This window comes from Amphiprion ocellaris, chromosome 20 (genome assembly GCF_022539595.1).
Source record: "Amphiprion ocellaris isolate individual 3 ecotype Okinawa chromosome 20, ASM2253959v1, whole genome shotgun sequence".
NCBI lineage: Eukaryota > Metazoa > Chordata > Actinopteri > Pomacentridae > Amphiprion > Amphiprion ocellaris.
Window position 1 is genome coordinate 10,121,116 of NC_072785.1, and position 20,592 is coordinate 10,141,707.

The following is a 20,592-nucleotide window of genomic DNA, read 5'->3' on the forward strand; positions in this document are numbered from 1 at the left end:
TTTCTGAGTTAATAAATCAAACACCTTTTATTAAAAGATTAAACAATGTCAGTCCTTGACTAAGTAAATGTATGTAATAATGAACAGATCACATGGTAACGATGTGTTATTGCATTTGATCAAATATTTTACAATTGAGTTGGGTTGACTTTTGTAATCCATTAGTTGTTAGCAGCAAGCAATTGAAATGACCATAACTGATGGAGAACATGTGACCTCATGCTTATTGCACTGAACGGAACTATAAACACATCATACAGACATTTTTTTTCTGACTTAAAGAAAAAGGTAAACAAAAAATGCAATTTCTATTCTGGTTAAAATGGGATACATTTAGCCAGTAGTACAGTAAATAATTATGAACTGTTCAAGCGGCGACGGATTTTCAACCACACCCTCGTCAGGTGTGACTTTAAAGACAATGATTAGATATTGTGACCATTACACAGACACTCCTTTGACTAGTGACCATAAAAGGCTACCTTAACATGCAACTTTATTTAAATAACATGAAACCATGTGATAAGAGAAAGACGAGAACTGGCTGTTGACATGCTGGATGCTGGCAGGTCAGTTAGGGCCGTAGTCAGGCAGTCAAATGTGAATTGCCATTGAAGAAATTGTGACACATGATGGTCTGGATGGACTATAATGACTACATGGTCCAGTGCCCAAAAATGGCCACCAACTTCACCAACCTCTTCAGGAAGAACCAGACAACATGCCACAAGCAGCATCGACAACCTCATTAACTCTGATTACAGAGTGTGACTCATTAGCGACTTCAGTCTGTGACATCACTCTCAATCTGCCCGTTATTATTTCTTTGGTTGTTTCATGACGTACGCTACCAGTCAAAAGTTTGGACACACCTTCTCATTTAATGGTTTTTCTTTATTCTCATGACTAGAAAAACAAGGAATGGACATTAGACCAGTGGAAATCCGTGCTTTGGTCTGATGAGTCTAAATTTGAGATCTTTGGTTCCACCTGCCGTGTCTTTGTGCGACGCAGAAAAGGTGAACGGATGGTCTCTACATGCATGGTTCCCACAATGAAGCATAGAGGAGGAGGTGTGATGGTGTGGGGGTGCTTTGCTGGTGACACTGTTGGGGATTTATACAAAATAGAAATGCATGGCTACCACAGCATCCTGCAGCGACATGCCATCCCATCAGGTTTGCATTTATTTGGGCCATTATTTATTTTTCAACAGGACAATGACTCCAAACACACCTGCAGGCTGTGTAAGGGCTATTTGACCAACAAGGAGAGTGATGGAGTGATGAGTCAGATGACCTGCCCTCCTTAGTCACCTGACCTAAACCCAATCCAGATGGTTTGGGATGAGATGGACCACAGAGTGAAGGCAAAAGGGCCAACAAGTGCTCAGCATCTCTGGGAATTCCTTTGAGTGTTGGAAAACCATTTCAGGTGACTACCTCATGAAGCTTATGGAGAGAATGCCAAGAGTGTGTAAAGGAGTAGTCAAGGCAAAGAGTGGCTATTTTAAAGAATCTAAAATATGAAACATGTTTTGACTTATTTCACACTTTTTCGCTTACTACATAATTCCATATGTGTTCATTCATAGTTCTGATGCCTTCATTGAGAATCTACAATGTAAATAGTCATGGAAATAAAGAAAAAACATTAAATGAGAAGGTGTGTCCAAACTTTTGACCAGTAGTGTATAGCTTTATGAATTATATTTCCCAAAGAGTAAATGTGTAGACACAATCTTGAATTAATTTTGTACCATACATTCTATTGTAGAGAGGCTGTGTAGCTAAACAACCAGTACTTATCTCCATATGTTGAAAAGAATGGATAGAATTTACTAAATAATTAGTGAGGTTTGATAAGTTTTAATATAATTCAACTCAATTTCTAATGCAAACTTGGCAATTGTTTGGCGTTGGATAACACTTCCTGCAGCAATAAAAAGATTACCCGCTGTAACAGCTGCAATGGTTCTTTTAATTACCTTCTAAAGTCAAGTTACTGGCTTTGTGTTGGGAGAAATATTATACAAGGTTGTCCATTGCTCCTTTTTTGTTAGTAGCACAAGTAAGAACACTACATTTTTAGAAACATTGACTCAAAGGTATCAAAGTATTGAAAACTAAACTAAAATTCTGTCAGCTTATATTGTGTTTTTTTCCTAGTGCCATTAGAGCTGCAATGATCTATCAACTGATAAGTTGTCAGCTACTGAATTAATCACTTTTGAGTTTTTTAAAAGGTTTTCTTAATCCTCTATGGCAGTAAAACAAATGTCTCAACAAATGTTATGAGCAAAACAAAACATTTGAAGACATTATTTTGGGTTTTGTAAATCAGTGATGAATATTTTTCATACTTTTCTGACATTTTATACAAGAAAGCAAATGATTGAACAATCAAAAAAACAACCAGCAGATTAATCAACACTGGAAATCCTTATTTGCAGCGATAGGATACATCTCAGAAGTATCAAAAAACAGTTACTTGTCTGTAACTGAATGATAAAATATAGACATTTCTTCAAATTTTAGTAGCTTTTGGTTTTTTCCTATAACAATAGACCGAATATCTTTGGGCTGCGGACATAATATTTGAGAACTTCATCTTGGGCTTTGGGGAAATGCTGATTGACATTTTTCACCATTTTTCTGAAAACAACTAAACAATTGATCAAAACAACAATCAGCAGATTAATTTACAAAGTAAAATAACCATTAGCTGCAGTAGAAAGTGACTTCTCAAAGAGTTGTCACTTGTATAAAACTGAATGATCAAATATATATTTTTCACAAGATTTCACTTTTTTCTTAGTTTTTGAAACAATGCACCCACTAATTTTAAAACTTTAACTGTTTTTTGTCCTGTCTGTTTGCGTCCTGTGTGTAATATCTGGAAATTTACTAAAAAATGTGTTAAATTGTGACAAAGCATGCCATTTTTATTAGTGTAAACGTTTTTGGATATAATTTCATACATTTACATACAGACTGTTAGATGGTTTGTGACTTACAGGTGGTTTTCTGCGCAGTTTCTATTGCATGCGCATTCACTAGTATAGATACTGTATTACCTTTAGGTTGTTCAGTTCGCGTGATCGAGTATTTTGCATAGATGCGCGCTCCCGAGTCCGCGCTCCCGCGATTTAGCAACCACGTGGTCTCGTGAGAACCAATCGTTTATTTGCAACAGCGGTTGGAAGCGCGCGCCCGTCAGTGGGGGAAGACGAGAGGACAGAAGGCGGCAGAAAGACAAATAAAGCGCAATTAACTGCTTCATCTGAAAACCGTAACACGAAATCCAGCCGAGATGTCAGAGGAAAAGCCAAAGGTAAGATTTTACGGTTCATAGAGTTGGTAATTTGTAATGATGGCTGAGTCGAGTTCCTACGAAACCGTTTCTCAGATGTGCAATCGAAAATGGCCTGGTTTGCACGTTTCTCCAAATCGGCGCAGTGTTTGTTTCGCAAATGAATGAGTACCCGCACATCCATATTAGCGTTTATACGCGCTTCAACTGCACACCGCACACCGAAACCCGATAGATGTTGTTCTACTAATGAGGGTTTCGAAGGTTGTGAGCAGAAATGTCAATTACACCATGATTGTCATTTGCGGATTTTTTTTTCTTTGTCGAAACGGGACCACGCTAGGTCCGTAACGCCGCAAATGCCGCAACTGCAGCAACGGCAAAAGAGCGCAAATGGAGGCGACGCACTCGTTTAAAAACAATGTGGACGAGGTATTTTTGCTGTTATTTCTGTCATGCTGGTGTTTATTTGACCACAGTACAACAAAACAACACAGCTAGCAGCGTTAGCCGGCAGCTAAACTCCCCATCGGTCCTGAAGGACTGGCGTGCTGCTGCCACTTACCCTGGAGCTAATCGTGCTAGCGTTAGCATCTGTGACTGCCCTGCGGGCAACATATTGTAACCTACCTGTATAACTCAGCTTAACGTAAGTGTGTTTTGTTTAATAGTATGTGCTAGATAGTGTAGCATGATTACTCACCTACGTTATTAGACATTACTTTTTAAGTTGCAGGCTGTATGCAGCTTGGTAACTCCTAGTTTATGTACGTTTTAGCTAGCAGTACTGCTAACCTGTAAACACACAGCTGTAATTTCTGCAGTTTATTTTTGTTGTTGTTAACTTGCTGCTTCATCTTGTTGTCTCTGCAGGAGGGAGTAAAGACTGAGAATGATCACATCAACCTCAAGGTTGCAGGGCAGGATGGGTCAGTGGTCCAGTTCAAAATCAAAAGACACACACCGCTCAGCAAACTAATGAAGGCGTACTGCGAACGACAGGTGAGCTGAAACTGTAAATGACTGCTTTCGAAATTCTCCTCTAACATATAATTACTTAGACTTGTAGCAATACCTCCTCCAGCCTTTGTATTAGTTGCACACTTCAGTTTGCTATTCCTGTGCTAACAGTTCTTTGCACATTGTCTGTCTTTACCTACAGGGTCTCTCAATAAGGCAGATCAGGTTCAGGTTTGATGGCCAGCCTATCAATGAGACGGATACACCTGCACAGGTATGATATTATCCTCTACTGACCACTGTATTTTCCTCAAACCTAATTGAAATGACTGCTCTACATGATGACAACACACAGTTCAGACATTCTTCATGCATTTTCATTCTTGCATCATTAATTTAATGGGTCAATTATAGCTCATTTCCACAAAATAATAGATCTTTTCCTCTATTTTTGTCAGCTGGAGATGGAAGATGAAGACACCATAGATGTTTTCCAGCAGCAGACAGGCGGGCACTGCTAAGCCCTACCCACCTCATTGACAGCCACCCTCAGACCACGCCCTCAACCACCATCACTGTCCCTCCTTTCCCCATCTCTCCTCTCAGCCTATTATTATTATAATTATTATTATTATTTCTTCAGTTTAAGTATGTCTGTCATGGTTTTTTGCCAGGGGTGGGGGGGCTCCTCAGCTGTTTATGTACCGTCTCAGTCTGGACTGAACTTCGTGTGTGTCAACAGTCTCTCTGCTGGCCAATCAGGACAACGTTTTCTTTCTGGCACCGCAGGCTGTGATTGGACCAACAGCTCGTCACGGCTGTTCCTGGTTTGTCACTGCTTCTCGTTCACTGTCCAGTGAAAGCTTAGTATCCGGTAGTTTGTCACGGTTTTCATTCATCGGGGTTGAATGCGAGACTTTTGTCCAGGGGTCACAGTCAGTGGGCATGAAAATGTTTTGAAGTGGAAGTGCTATTCAAACTTAATGACACACCTGCTTTCCATTTTACTTCACTTTCTTGTTTGTTTTTTGTCTGCTTTTCTGTCAAAAATGTATTTTAATTCTCTTTGCATTTTAGGTCCTTTTGCTGTTTTTGTATTTTTTGTCTTTTATTTCAAGAATTAACACCCATTGGGCTTGTTGATTTCTTTAGTTTTTTTCCCTTCTGTACAGAAGTATCAGAATGGGTGTTAGATAAACGTTGTGGGGCTTGGACCAATCCTCCAAAGACCGAACATCAGCTTCATATTTGATGTACTTCTCTTTAAACGCAAACTGTAAGGTCAAAAATGTAAAATTTAAAGGCATTTGTATTGCATCAATGTTATTTGCTTCCTCTTCGACTGCTAGTAATCGAGAACGAAGGTTTGTGGGTGTCTGCAGTACAGACAACTATTTGCTCATGGAGAAAAATGCTTGTCTAGGGGAGATGATTAATTTATACCATTAAGGTGCATCCTTAGTACAATTGGTTGGGGTTTGGCTGTGTAAGGATAGTCTCTTGACATGGAATACATAACTCTTCATTTCTCTCTTTCTCTTCCAATGAAGTGGGCCAGTGACCAGTCCCAATGGTGTCCCTACAAGCAGTTCTGCTTGTTATGAGGGTGGGCTGTGGGTGGGAATAATTGAAAGGTTGTTCCTTTGCGCTGTTTTGGGGTCAGCTGTCTCATCTCTGTATTGTCCTTGCGCATGTAGGCTGAGGGGGCAACTGATGCTAAATGTGCTTTGAAGAGGAACACCTTCCAGTTGGAGCAAGGATATCCAACAAAAGTCAGTATGTTTTTTCATTACCACACACTGAAGACACTTTTCCCTGCCACGTCAACTCCTGAGGTATCGTTTGCTGGTGTGTGTGTTTAAGAAAAAAAAACATGTTGAGAACATGTTTTTGCTTCAGTGTTACGGTGGAGATATCTCTGGTGGCGAAGAGTGTCTTCACTATTTTCCACTTCGGAGAGCGACGCATGCAGTTTGTTGCATATCAGGAGGGCAGGGAGGTCAGCCAATGGAGTTTGGGAGATAGGTGTTCTGTACCCACAGGGCCCCGTTCTTTGTACGTGGGTAACCAAGTTGGCTTTGATTGTTTATGGTCTGGCATGAACGTGGGTTTTAATTTTTTTTTCCAATTCAGTGAATACTAAAATGTGTTGTCAAAACTATTCACCTGCAGAACTGCAAGTTTCCTTAGAGATGGATGAATGAGGACCATTTTAAGTTTGTTGAAATGGCTGTCAGAAAAGGCTGCACCTTTCTATACAGGCACCAGGGGATCAGTATTATTGCAACTGAACAGGCTTAAACTTCAGTCACACATACTTAAAATTGCAAATAAATAAAATTAAGTTCTTGAACGTATGTTCCCTTCAACTTCTAGTGTCCTCAGCCACATTAGAAAGATGCAGATCTTTTTTTTTAAAAGTAACTGAACTGTAGTCTACATGTGTTTCATCTGTATTTTTGTATGCGTTTCTGTATAGTAGTCAGGAGTCAATGCCAGTACCCACACATTTTTGAATGAGCATACATGCATAAAATGCCATCAGTTATTTAAAGTATTCATCCTGCTGTTGACCAATTAAACAAAATTTCATCTGACTTCCTTGCAGCTCATCCTGCAGCCATTAACAAGCATTTGTCAAACTTGTGTGGTACAGAGACATGTTAAATCTGTGTGCGACATGCCTCTGCACAGGCCAAATCGCAAGCAACAGTTGTGATTGCAGCTTCCTTTCACACAAAATAAGAGCACAGTTATCAACAAATCGACCTTCCACTCGCATTTTAAGAACCGAGTTAGCTGGACAAAGATCTTTTTGGCTGTCAGCTGAACTAAACTGTAATGTATGAAGAACGGGGCCCAGGTCTTGTCATGTTGTTTGTTTCTCTACTGATTTGTACATTATTTGTGGTCTTTTACTACTGTATACAATAAATATAGTTTGGTACTCAGATCTGCTGTCACAAGTTTCATTATTTTGTTTATTCAAAAATGGGCAAATGCTGAAATATTTCCTTGTGGTTTTTGTATTCGTAGTGCATGTTAACAGCCTAAACCAATGTACATAATGCATGTATTAAGCTAGATGGGGTTTTATAGGTGAATTTGAGACGTTTTTAGTGATTCTGTAGCTGCCTTACATATTGAGGCACATTTTGTGGTGCAACAACTGAACATGTGTAAATGTTTTTCCAGTCATTGAACCTCACTGCTGCCTTGTACACATTTTGTGCCAGAATAGGGGTACTATTGAATTATATTATAAGACAGGCTTTTCGGTCACATTGAGGCCTTGCCTGCTAAAAATGAATCCACGAACAGTATGGAGGCCAAAGATGTACCGCTAGATGGCGCCACTGAACCAGTTGTCTGTTGGGTTTGTAGTCTAAATAAACAACCTCCCTTTCGTCCTAATCACCAAAAAATATACTTAGTTTAACAAGAAATGTGTAAATTCAGCAGCACAATATTTAAGAAGAGCAATGCATAAAACTCACATGGCAGTGAATTTAAAACACTGATTTTTTTTTCTTGAAACAAAAGCATTTTGCACTTAAGTAGGTCAATGATCTCTAAATATTGAGTTACAACTAAGTCTGATTATCATTTCAAACAGTATTAACTTCAGGGCACTATTTATCACCCGAGTCCTAATTTAGAACCCTAGATATCATCTGATAATCGGACTGAATGGTTGCATTCAGTAAACGGGAACTCTGATAAGATTAATAGCAGTGGTTGGTGAGTCAAACCAGGAATAAGGAAAACCATGCTTGAGTGGACAATTTACATTAACTTCTCTACATCTAGACACATCCAGGAGCCACTCCGGGTCATGGCTGGCAGGAACAAAGATTCATGAATGGATAAAGAAAGAGGAGAGCAGGGCAGAGCTGGTATCTCGCATCTGGATCTCTGTGCAGTCTATGATCTTAGTGTGGATGAGAAGAAGAGAGACTGAGAACATTTGCCTTGTAAATGTGTTGGTCACAGGATGGGAGGATTCTGAGAGATCTGACACAAGCCGAAATGCCGCTGTGATGCCTATAGAAACCAACAAAACATGGTCAAATAGAGTTCAGAAAATCATTCTCTAGAACTGTTGGGTGACTATGGACAGTTAAAACCCTTTAGTAGAGACTGTATAAACTCAGGTTTCATGCACTCTTCTGTGACTCTACTGTGCAAGTAAGTTTAAAAATATGCAAATATTGTTTGCAAATACTATTTGACCAAGGCTCTCTTAGTACTTTTAGTCCATTGCTTTGTTCACCTAAATTTAGACGAAAAATTGAGTCCATTTATCATTTAGTTTTTCTCCTGAGACTTAATTGCATTTCCAGTAAGGAATATTTGCACAACTTTTAGGAAAACATGCAGGTTTGAGACTTTAATATCACAGCTGGGTTCGTGCACATAACTTAGGCAATAAACAATTAGTTTAGAGTAACGAAAAACACTCAGGTAACTCAGGTAATAAACTGAGGGATAACTGCTAATATGATAAAAGCTCAGCTCATATCCATCTATGCATTAGTGGACCAAAGGTCACATATGTTCTGTTGTTGCTTTTTGGCTGCCTTTTAATTAAAAGTAAATATTTTGAATAAGCTTTTTGACACACATTCACTTTCTATACAGTCACATTCATTTATTGTGTCTGACTGCTTGTCTGTCAGTGTGTGTGTTTTGAAATGAGTGTAGACACACACAGAGTGGAGCAGCTCACCCCTCTGGCAGGTCTGTGTCATCAGATTTGTGGTTGAGGGTGGATGAATGACATGCTGGTTAGTGATTTGCATGGCTCCGGTGTTTAAAAGGAGCTGCAGGTGCAGGATTCTCCACACAGATGAATGGATTTCTCTGCAAGCACAGATGCTCTGGGACTTTCTACTTCTACTTTTTAAGTACGTGCGAATCCTAGGTAGTCTGTGTAGCTTTTCTGACTTTTAAGGGAGTTTGTTGACAAGATATTTGTCTTTGGAGCTGAAAAGTCTTACTGGGATCAATATGAAGAATGTGCAGTTTTCAGGTGTGGATTACCACTTAAGATAAAAGAGAAATACCTTCAGCATGGAGCCATTCTTAGCAGTCGACAACTGAAGCAAACAGACTTTTTTGCAATGTCTACGCTGATATTTGTGCAGGTTCTTCTCCTGGGGTTAAAGGTCACTGAAGCCACCACTGACACATGGAGACAGTGTGCAGGTATTCCAGCCTTTTTATTTCATTTTATCTGTTCCAACCTCAGCTCTATGCTCCATTACCTCAGTTCAGTTCACCACATGTAATATTCAGTTAATGATTATCCAGAGGATGGTTTATGGTTTCATCTAAAACCTGGGAAACCCCTCCAGCTAAAATTCTTTCTGATAATTCCAACTGTCTGCGTCTAGTATGGTGGGAGTGCTGCTGTGTGTAGCTGTGCGTGCCGCATTAACTTAAATTAATGTCCACAAACAAGTACAGACATTGTATGTGGCTGGGATTCCACAACAATTCGATACACATCAGAATATCGGGAGGAACAGGGTGCATGTTTATGTGATGCCTCATTAATTTGTGAGTATTTCTTTTCCATTATTATCCCTTTCAAAAGGGCATATAGAGTTCCTTTTAATAACGATTCAACCGAAACCTCAGAAAGCACTACCACCACCTCAGGCTGTTTCTCCCAAAAGGGTGGGGTAGGGGAGCATTCATTAATTTAGTTTATAACCGCGGTTCCCAACCTTTTCAACTTGTGTCCCCTTCAAACAAAGCACTGGCTACATTTTAATTGATGAGTGTTGGTGGAACATGTTCAGATCTTTTTCTTTAATAAAAATACTAACCCTACACTGTAAAAAATCCTCAATTACAAGAAAAAGTGTTGCATTAAAACATTGCATAAGTGAAAGTATGTAAGTATAATCAGAGATATAAAAATAAGTCAATGCAGAATATGGTTCATGTGACTCAACCGACTCGATGTAGTACTTATCAAAATACATACCAATTACTACTACTACTACTATATTATATGCTGCTATACTACTTATGTATATACTGTTCTGGAGCTTTGTGTATTAGAATGCATCATATTTTATAATCTTTTGTAATGTTTTGTTGTGAAAGTAGTATGAAAATCTAAAAATAGTAAACAAAGTAGAGCAGAAATGCCTCAAAACTGTGCCCACCACTTCTTATGTGTGATTTTACTTCCTCCACTTGTTTAGTTTAAATGCATTTCAGAAACTTCTTGTCTTTGCCATCTCATTAATGATTCAGGACCCCCTCAGGTTCATTTTGCGACTTCATTGTGAGGTCCCAGCCCTCATGTTACGAGCCGCTGATTTATATTACAGCAAGTGACCATCATTTGAGCTTCTTTGTGTGCTTATTGTGCTCAGATTTGGTTCCCCTGGACCTTCTCTCTTTTGTCCTGGAGAGGGACACCTCCAGACTGGCACCAGGGGTGCACATGGAGGAGGCCGGGGGGCTGAGGGGCGTTCATTTCTCAAGCCCCGACTCCTCCGTGAGCTTTCCTTCCTCTCAGCTGCTGGTGAACTGTGACCTTTTTCCCAAAGAATTCTCCATGGTTCTGACATTAAGAGTCACTCGCAATGCAGCCAAGGTGAGCATCTAACAGAAAAACACAATGTTGATGATTGCTAGAGTGCAACAAAACTCTGTTACATCTAAAATTATTGCATTAAAGGCTTATCAAAATTAAAGAACTGAATTAAAACCGGTTAAAATAGTTGTTGTGCTGCAGAATTATTAGATTTTGATGACTGATGAGCAATGTTATTTACATATAAATTTAATGTTGTATGTGGTTGAAGTGGAGCTAATTTGATCTTGTTTTAACATATATTTTGATTTAGTGTAATTTGCTGCATAACAATGCAATGCAGTTTACATAAATGTGAAGTGAACAATACAACATTTGCATCTGAAATGTATGGGAGAAACATTAAAATAAAGCTGACATACTGAAATATAGTAAGCCAAAATTGTATTTAAGTACAGTACTTACTATGACTGCCAAATACAGTGTGCGTGACTGTTTTTCCCTTTATCTCACAGAGAAATGAATACATCTTTTCCTTGATGGAGCCAAGAAATGTACAGAAAAGAGCAGTGAATGAGAGGGAAGAGGACAGAGGGGCTACTTTGGAAAGGAATAAAGAGCAGAGTATCATCGGAGAAGAACAACAGAGGGAGAAGAAGCAAGTCAAGGGTGATGAGCAACATGGACGAATCATTCTCGGACTAAAGTTGTCAGAAAAGCGTCTGCATTTTGTTTTCAAAGGTCACGCAGGGGTTATAAAGCACTGGGTGTTTCGAGGCATCCAGCTGGCCGATAACCAATGGCACACCCTTGTTTTAGCTGTTGGTAGTCATCACGTGAGGCTCACCGTGGACTGCAACTCCCCACTGGAAATGTAAGCTTTGTTTTTTTTGTTTTTTTTTGTCTCAGGCGCCTCCATGTTCTCTGTTGTTCACTGGGTAGGATCGCTGTCTGTCTCCTATCATCCTCTCTTCCTGTTCCCTCTGAATTCCCTCGAGGCATAGTCGATCCTTCACCACAATAAAATGGTACAGTTCCAAATCTGCTCGCAGCCTGCAGCCATATCATAGTGGCCTGACAGTGTGTGATAGATGGTTTTTAGTGGAAACTCCCTCTGGCGCACAGAAGGGAGGAATATCAACACCCACAACACCCACATAGTACTTAAATATGTAATACAATTCATGTCATGTGTTTTCCTGTCTCTGTCTCAAATGGCAAAGAATGGAGGAGACTACTTTAATTACACAGAATTTAGTTTGTTTACAGAAGCAAAACAACTTACTTCAGCTATTAGAAATAATTATACTTATCTTTTATGGCAAACAGCATTCCTTCCGGGCCTTTCCCTTCAGACCTCAACATTCAGGGATCCAGATTCCACATTGGCAGTCGAGGAAGATGGAAAGGCTTGTTTTCAGTAAGATGTTTTTATATGTATCTCAAACTGTGATGATAATACAGAAACAAGCTGTCACCTAATACTAGCTGATAATGATTATCTCATCTGCTGCCCCACATGCAGGGTTTGCTTAGACAGCTGGTTCTGGTGCCTGGTTCGGACGCCACCCATCAAATCTGCCCATCCTCTGACCCCCACATAGCAGCTCTGTCAGTACCACCGCGTCTCTTAGACCTGCCCGTAGTACGGAGTTCGAGTCATAGACATGGAGCTTCCTATGGTAACTGGAGCATGCAATTCACATGGAATTTGATATGACGTAAACATGAAACCTGTCCCTTTGATTGCTGTGCGTGTTTGATGTGATCTGTCAGACACAGAGGAGCGAGTGTCGGTGGGGTTGGAGAGGCCGTGCGCCGAGCTGCATCAAGGCCAGCTGTGGTTTAATCCGCTGAAAAAGGGCCTCTACCTGTGTGACGGCACAACGTGGATCACCGTGTTAGAGGGTGAGAATCCGACATCTGCTCCTGAGCAAGTTTCTGTGCTCCTCAGTGCAACAAGTGACAAAATAATCCTCACCTTTCCAGATCATAAAAGGCTGGACTATGTGCTGGAACACCAGGTGCTCACCACCAGCTCAGAGACACATGATGTAGAGGTATTTATCCACTTTTGGGTATTCGCTGTGCCTAATACAGCTTCTATTGTCACTGCACAAAAGGAGATAATTATCTTTCATTTGAGGAATTTCTCAAGACCAGGGATGCCAACCTAAGGGCAGGGACCTCCCATGTAGCTATACAAAATTTGTCTTGCGAAATAGTACATAGTGTAGTTTTACGCCTTTATGCTTTAAAAATAAAAAAAGTGACAAGGAGTCTCATAAAAATTTAAGCAAAAACAGATTGGTAACTGCAATTTTACACAAAACACCCACTTTTGTTCTCATTTTACTCTGTTTTTCCGTTTAAATTTTACATTTCCTATGAGCAAAGTTGATATTTTCATTTTCACCACCTTGTGACGATTTGCTTTTCATCAGATATTCCAGGTACCTGGTGTCGGTCTGATGGCAGCTATGGCTCACCGGTCAACGGCCTTCGGTTCTGCTGTCTATCTGTGGACCAAGAAAGGTTTCCAGCTCTACCAGAACATCAGCACATATGGAGCGCTTGCTTGGAGACACTTCACTGTGGGCAAGAAGGTATGACATAGAAGAAACAACTGGTAGGTCACATTTTATTCTTTATAGAAGCTTGAAAGCACCAATGTTTTGTTGTTTTGACACAGATATTCCTGGTAGTGTCTAACTCCGAAGGAGCGCCCGACAGCCGACTCAGCAGTGACTCAGATTATTCTGTAATTTACAAGTGGAGCAAAAGAAGAAAACAGTTTGTGCAGTTCCAGACTCTAAAGACCCACTGTGCTCGAGACTGGGAGGCATTTAGCATCCATCGACATACTTACCTTGCTGTGGCCAATCACAGGCAAGGTAAAAACTAAACATCCACTACATGATATTGCATGTCATGGCATCTGCAAAACTACAAAATATGAAACTACTGTGTTGTCTTCTGTCCTCTACTGGTTTGTCGTTCAGGTAACAATAATCATACTATCAACAGCGTGATATACAAGTGGAATGGATTAGCAAAGTCTTTTGAGGTCCATCAGTTGCTGCCGACTTCAGGGGCCTACGACTGGGAGTTCTTCATGGTTGGGCCATACCATTTTCTGGTGGTCGCAAATGCATTTGACGGAGTGACCACTTCTGTAGACTCTGTCATCTACGTTTGGATCAATGGAAGCTTCCAGGTGTTCCAGACAATTAAGGTTTGTAATAAAATTTGATTTATAAATGGCCTAGAGAAATGCTACATTAAAATTAAGAACTGTTTCATATGACTCATTCAGTTTCAAAAACAGCAGTTTGCAGTACACCACAGCTTTGGAGGCTGCTTGAGCATGGGTGGAAACTAGACTTAATTGCACTTTAAAGCAGCGTTTTGCTGCATGATTTCCATACCATTCATCTTCTCTCCAGCTGGGCTTTGATTTCCTCTGATGAGATCTATATCTCTGAGATGATTATGAAAAACTATCTTGTCTGTACACACAGAATGGTGGGAATACAAACGGGGGAAAGATAAAAGGCTCATGGAAGAGAGATGGGGGAGCGAAGAACAGGCGTGTCCATGCATTTAAGGCAGGGGTCAAAAATAGACCATGTGGTTTGCCATGATTTGCTTGTGCGATAACAGTGCTTTGACAAGTAACTGATAACGAATCGTATATTTGAATCTCACAACTTTTGATGTGAGAGTGTTGACACATTGATGGTCACGTGAGAAAACCTGAGGAGATGTGATTTAGGGAAACTCCACAGATGGATGTGAGGGTTCACAAGAACACCTTAGGGGCTAGTGGAAATTAATAACCTGAAATCATACAGAAATGGGTGAAAATACACATTTGACATGTTTTTCGTGACTGTAACTGTCTGGGGTGATTACTATCAAATTTAATACAGACAGGATGACACCTGTACTGACTTTCCTTCAAGTGCCAGCATGGAGTTAACATGTTGACATGTCCAGATAACTTCTGGATGGATTGTCTTGAAATTTCTAAAGCAACTTTGGTGATGTCTTGACTTTTCATTGAACACCAGCCTCATTGCAAAGTTTTCACTTCTAGATTGCTACAAAATTGTGGAGAGAGATTTGTAGTTTCCAGATTTTTGCCCAAAATTACTTTTTTTTTGACACCAGACTTTTCGTCAAAAGCTGTCAAGGTCAAAACAATTCCAAGTAAAACTATCCCCAGCATCCTCAGCTACAGAAAGAAAAAATCAACATAAAGCGTTTTAGTAAGGTTTTACCAGAACTAGAACAGCTTCTTGAAGTCTCTGGAACTCTACTTGAGGGATGAACACCATTTTTTCTAAAGATATTCCATCATTTGGTGTCTAGATGATGGTGATGGAGTGTGCTGTTAAACACAATCCTAAATCTTCTTGGGTTGAGATACAGTGACTATTCAGTAAGCCCTCATGCTCTATGGACACGGACATTGTCATTCTGGAAGAGACCACTCCCATCAGGAAATGTTTCATCATAGGATAAAATTGATTAGTCAGAACAATTTAGTACTGATTTGCAGTGAACATTCCGTTTACGGGGGACAAGTGGACTCAAACCATGCCAACAAAATGACCCAGCAACATAACAGAACCACCGGCTCCCCTCATTTTAGGGAGTCAAGCATTCAGGTTTTTGTCTTTCCTATATTTCTCTACAAGCGATCTGCTTATTTAAGTTCTCACCAGCAAATGTTACCACACTGGATGGTGACCATGGACCGTGCATTAATGCTAGAAACATGTTAATATGTAGTTCTAAGTGGCAACTTACTTTAGTAGATCCTCACAGACCCGCAAATCTGCCTGCAGACCCTTAGTCTTGTTAAATTTAGGGTTGGGTAGTTTACATGCAGTCGGGTTCATGTAATCAGATTACAAAGAATAAGTAAATACGATCAGCCAAAATTAAATGTAATGAAAGTGTAAAATTATTATTGTTGCATTGTCAAGGCTCACTTGATTACAAGAGGACTTTGTTCTTGTTTGTTATGCAAGAGGGTCACTTACTCAATATCTTCATTTCACATTTTCTATGTGAGTGAAAAGAAATAAAAACTGTTGTCCATTAATTATCATCGAAAACAAATATTAGTTAAGTTACCATTAGCTAAACTGCCAACCTGAGAGGAGTAGCTTATTTTAACCGCAGCAACAAAAATTTACATTTAAGTAAAAACATCCCAACATTTTGTAGAATACATACAGTACACTTGTACTTTGTGTCAGTACTGAACATGCAAATATGTTTAAAGAGAAAAAAACTGTAAAATTGGTAAAACTCATAATTTTGTGCCTGCATTAAATTTTTTGTATAAGATGTTATACTTTCAATATTTGAGTTTGAAGTAATCCAAAAATAATCCAAATGTATTCATTTTAAATAGGATACCAGTTACAACCCTTGCCATGTAATTCCAGTAACTGACTATATTTCTAAGTAATCTGACCAACCCTTGTTTACCTAATAATGTAAAGTTGGTATTTATGATTCCCATCTCTCGTTTCATGTTCACACCTGCTTTCACCTCTGCCGCACTCAGTATGCCATGAATTTCCCCTTAAGGCATGAAGTATTTGATTGACTGATTGACTGATGGTTTTTCTTTGTCTGTCACTGTAGACATTCTGCGCCACAGACTGGGAAATGTTCCAGATTGGCAGCAGGGTCTTCTTGGTGGTTGCCAATGGACACAGACTCCATGGTAACGGACCGAGTCAGTACACCATCAACTCCACCATCTACGAACTGGACATTGGTGGGCAACTGTTTGTCCGCTTCCAGGATATTGTCACCTACAGGTATAGATGCATGTACACACAGAGACCACAAGACACATTTTCCGTGTAATGGTGCGTTTGCAGCCTTTTCATCATTGCCACATACCTTTCTATTTCTCTCCAGTGCAGTCGATTGGGAGTTCTTCAGCCTCGGGGAGGAATATTTTCTAGTGGTTGCTAATTCTTTTAACGGAGAATCCTACTCTCTCAACAGCATTCTTTACAGGTATTCAACTTGTCAACAACAACCCTCCCAGTGTCATATAATTTATCCATCCTGATTGCCTTGCGCTATCTGTCATGAAACCATCTCATAGAAATACACCTACACTCTTGTAATGTAGATTTATTTCCTCACCATGAGCCAGACAAGTAAAAGCAAACCAGCACTTTTGATATGTAAGGATTCCCGAAGGCTCTGAGCCATTGATAAAGAGGATGCAAATACTCCATTGATGTGATTCCTCTTTTCTGTGTTTTTTCTCCCAGGTGGCAGGGATATGAAGGATTTGTTCCTATTCATTGGCTCCCAACAATTGGGTGCAGTGACTGGGAGTTTTTCAGCTCTAAAGGAGAGTCCTATCTGATCTACTCTAGCGCCAAAGCACCTCTCTCCAAAGTGTTCATGCTTAAAACCTACTAGACAAAAAGAAAAGTGTGCACTTGGCTTTGTGTGCTATATTTGTATGTTTGTGTACATGCATGTGTTTATTTGTCAGTGTAAGTGTGTTGCTGTGTGCATTTTTTTACAACCTTGCAGTGCAGAAAAGGTTTTGAAGCCATCATGTAGCAAGAAATTTACAAAATTCTAATTCAACAACTACACAAAATAATGAAAAGAGAAATATTATTAAAATGTTAGCTACTCAGAAATCTCCTAGAGGCTTTAGCTGGAGGAATTTAGCACAGTGACTTCCCATATAGTGCTACTTTAACAACTGATGTACCTCATTTTAACACAAATGTGATGTAGACAAGAGAAATATGTCTGTTTGTGTGAATGAATACAACTCTAGCTTCCTCGAAATATTTTCTTTAAGAGTATCTAATGTTGAAAAATGGAACATTTTGTTTACTAACTGGAATGTGTGTTCTCATAGAAAATAGGACTGATTGTTACATTTTGCCTCTGACTGCATTTATTATACATAAAAAGTGACAGTAAATTATTGAAATTTAAATAAACTATGCTTAATATTGTGGCACCCGACAATGCCTATTATATAAACACAACTAAACATCATTCACAAAGCCAACAATCCAAATACCATAACAGACTACTTAATTAAAATCAGTCTCACTAACATAATTTCTCATAAAGGTTAATAATTGAAATATTTTGCTGCAGGAGGGTGGTGCACCCAACAGCAGATTGTTGCACTGGGAGTGTGCCAATAGTGAATAACTAAATCTACATACAGAAGCAAGGTATTTTTCCCAACTGAAAACCACCCACACAACCACAAATGTCATAGGAATCCTTAAATGAAACCACAGTTGAATTTGCTACTCCTGCAACTGGAGGCCAACAACAACCTGCAGCACTAAACAAAAACAACAACTCGGCAGTGTACAGTGCATTAGAAATTAAACAATGCAAAGCAAAATTAAAATGAGCATTTTACCTGTTAACTGAACACAATACATGATAAATAAAGTAATCACAGGTAAAAAAGAAAAAAGATCTGTCATTAAAATACTCTCATACCTTGCTGCTATCATTATTTCTAGACTTTTATGACCCTTTATTTAATTATTGGCATATCCACATTTTGCTCTTCAGTCCAATACAATTCCATAATTGCATTTTCATTACCCAAGCATTTCAAAATAACATTATTTTAGACAAGAAATTTTCTTGAATAATTCCTAACAGGTGAAGTGGTCCTAATGTTCCCCTGCTACAGAATGTTTGTATGCAAGACATTGCAAAAAGTGCACGTAGAAAACATTGGATTTTGTTCGTTTAGCCTTTTCCTTATATACAATCTAGTTCAGCTGGCCCTGGGCACATCCTTGAAAAACCTCTGCACAAACTTACATCCATAAGAAATGTTACGTTCTAGAAGACTACAAGTCCCATGATGCTTTAGTAACGTCAAGTCATCGATTTGCCGGAAGTGTAGTTTTTAGAAACGCAATTTTTGCTTAGGTAAAGAAAATGTAGACACAAGATATATTTTAATGGCTGTTTAATAAAGTGGCAGCATGTTACTAAAACTGCACATTGGCCAAGTTATGAATATATCTTCAGTTAGTTTCATTTTCAGTTTATACATATCGACAGTATGATACTACATCTAGTGATGGCTGATGGAGGCTTTGTTGAAGCTTCGACACTTCATTCAAAACATGGTTCGTTACTCGAGGCCTCAATGACACACAGTGCTCGAGTAGGACATCTAGTGGTCAATAATATGAAGTTCAATCAAGACGTGGTCGATTCATGGATTGTTTTGGATTTGATTCGCCATGCACACATTCCTGTTTGACTACACTAGATGATTGTATGGGTTGTAGTGGACACAAAAATAATATTACTAGTAGTAATAATGACAATAACTATTGAAGAGCACGTTTCTTATTTCCCATGTTTGTCTGTATCCCTATATACTCTTTGCTTATATTCTGTGTTATGAAACATTTAAACGGTGCTGCTACATTCATGAGATGCTCTACAAATACAGACTGATGTCATTTTCACATGGGGCTGGTGCAAATAAAGATTTTATGGATTATTATGGATTTTGGCAAAGTATGTCTTGGGGTTTATTGGTAAAGAGGTCAGTAAAGAGGGTGTGATTATGTAACTGGTTATGAGTTTTTATTGAGAAATAATTTATCAACAGTTTTGGGACCACTGTTCCCTCTAAGCTGCGCGCGTGCGCAATTGCGCACTGCTGACACGGTCTCCGCACACAGAAAATCTGCGCTGCGCACAAAAAAAAATCCAACCTAAATTGTAAATAAAATAAACACGTAACAATTCATTCTGTGCTATTTTTCAATGTGAGTCAGTGAGTTACCGGTGACTGGCTGCTGCAGCCAATGATGCGATTCACATACGTATTTACCATAGACTGTATATAATGGTATTTACGCAGCTAATCAACGTCAGGCGTCCTTATGTGCAGCCACCATTGTTCTCATAGATATGAATGAGTAGATAGGACACGCCCCTTTGAGCTGCGTACTACGGCGAGGCTAAGCGAGTGGGGGAAAAGTTTCAGTGCATTCCGTTGATGTAGACGGCGTGAAAACGGAAACAAGTATGCCGGCTCACTGTGCTGCATACAGTTACACACTACGTCGTACGATTGAGACAAGGAAACTTGGAATGACTTTTCATAGGTAAGAATAGTTTTTGGCTCTTTTTTCATTATGAAATCTTGTTGAGAGCTTCCAGTCTATGAGAGCTAACTAGTTAGCCACTAGCAAAACACTAATGCGAGCTAGCAGCTTGACAAGCAAATACCAGACGATTAATAGTAGCTGTAGTATAGTTGTACAAGCAGTAGTAGTAATACTAAAAGTACAAGCAGCAGTAGTAGTATAAACAGCTGTTAGAGTCGTAGAAGTAGTATCAGCATTTGTAATAGTATTACAAGTTGTAGCAGCAGTGCCAGTATCAGCAGCAGTAGTGTCCTACCACTACTACTAGTAGTAGTCACATTGCTATTACTACCACCAATACAACCAATAGTACTTATAAAGCCTAACTCATGTATATCCAGATTACCATCTATGTTCTTCCTCCAAACCCATTTTATGATTGGGATTACAGGCAGTTCTTTAGGACTGCTCTCAAATAATAGCAATGTTACTAAACAAGGTTATACTTATCAAATTAAATAGCTCTGGTCTCCAGTATATTGGCGAATTCGGTTATTTGTACTTAATTTATTAGCATGATTTCTTTTTAATATGTTGTCTACAGACTTA

General features: G+C 39.3%; 2 protein-coding genes across 4 annotated transcripts; both read left to right on the top strand.

The window, feature by feature from the left end:
• Positions 1 to 3,186: 3,186 nt before the first annotated feature.
• On the top strand, positions 3,187 to 7,225 carry sumo3a (small ubiquitin like modifier 3a). The gene is made up of 4 exons (XM_023274944.3): positions 3,187 to 3,333; positions 4,186 to 4,314; positions 4,475 to 4,546; positions 4,731 to 7,225. The coding sequence occupies exons 1-4, from the start codon at positions 3,313 to 3,315 to the stop codon at positions 4,791 to 4,793; spliced, it is 285 nt and encodes a 94-aa protein (XP_023130712.1). The 5' UTR covers positions 3,187 to 3,312; the 3' UTR covers positions 4,794 to 7,225.
• Positions 7,226 to 9,095: 1,870 nt separating this feature from the next.
• On the top strand, positions 9,096 to 17,855 carry LOC111571671 (thrombospondin-type laminin G domain and EAR repeat-containing protein-like). Of its 3 annotated transcripts, none has more exons than XM_035950342.2 (14): positions 9,096 to 9,179; positions 9,420 to 9,480; positions 10,665 to 10,888; positions 11,344 to 11,702; positions 12,158 to 12,248; positions 12,354 to 12,510; positions 12,605 to 12,736; positions 12,818 to 12,888; positions 13,273 to 13,434; positions 13,521 to 13,722; positions 13,831 to 14,063; positions 16,493 to 16,671; positions 16,775 to 16,876; positions 17,140 to 17,855. In XM_035950342.2, exons 3-14 carry the CDS (start codon positions 10,736 to 10,738, stop codon positions 17,291 to 17,293), a joined length of 1,995 nt encoding a protein of 664 aa, XP_035806235.2. In that variant the 5' UTR covers positions 9,096 to 9,179; positions 9,420 to 9,480; positions 10,665 to 10,735; the 3' UTR covers positions 17,294 to 17,855. The 3 variants fall into 3 exon arrangements, with proteins under 3 accessions (XP_035806235.2, XP_035806234.2, XP_023130711.2); XM_035950341.2 differs by having other exon boundaries at positions 9,100 to 9,304; XM_023274943.3 differs by having other exon boundaries at positions 9,100 to 9,480.
• Positions 17,856 to 20,592: the final 2,737 nt, after the last annotated feature.

Coding starts and splice junctions, on each gene's coding strand:
- LOC111571671 (XM_023274943.3), top strand. CDS start 9,396: ATGTCTACGCTGATATTTGTGCAGGTTCTTCTCCTGGGGTTAAAGGTC. Junction 12,249..12,353: donor GATGGAAAGGCTTGTTTTCA/GTAAGATGTTTT, acceptor CCCCACATGCAG/GGTTTGCTTAGACAGCTGGT. Junction 12,889..13,272: donor CAGAGACACATGATGTAGAG/GTATTTATCCAC, acceptor GCTTTTCATCAG/ATATTCCAGGTACCTGGTGT.
- sumo3a (XM_023274944.3), top strand. CDS start 3,313: ATGTCAGAGGAAAAGCCAAAG. Junction 4,315..4,474: donor AGGCGTACTGCGAACGACAG/GTGAGCTGAAAC, acceptor CTTTACCTACAG/GGTCTCTCAATAAGGCAGAT. Junction 4,547..4,730: donor AGACGGATACACCTGCACAG/GTATGATATTAT, acceptor TATTTTTGTCAG/CTGGAGATGGAAGATGAAGA.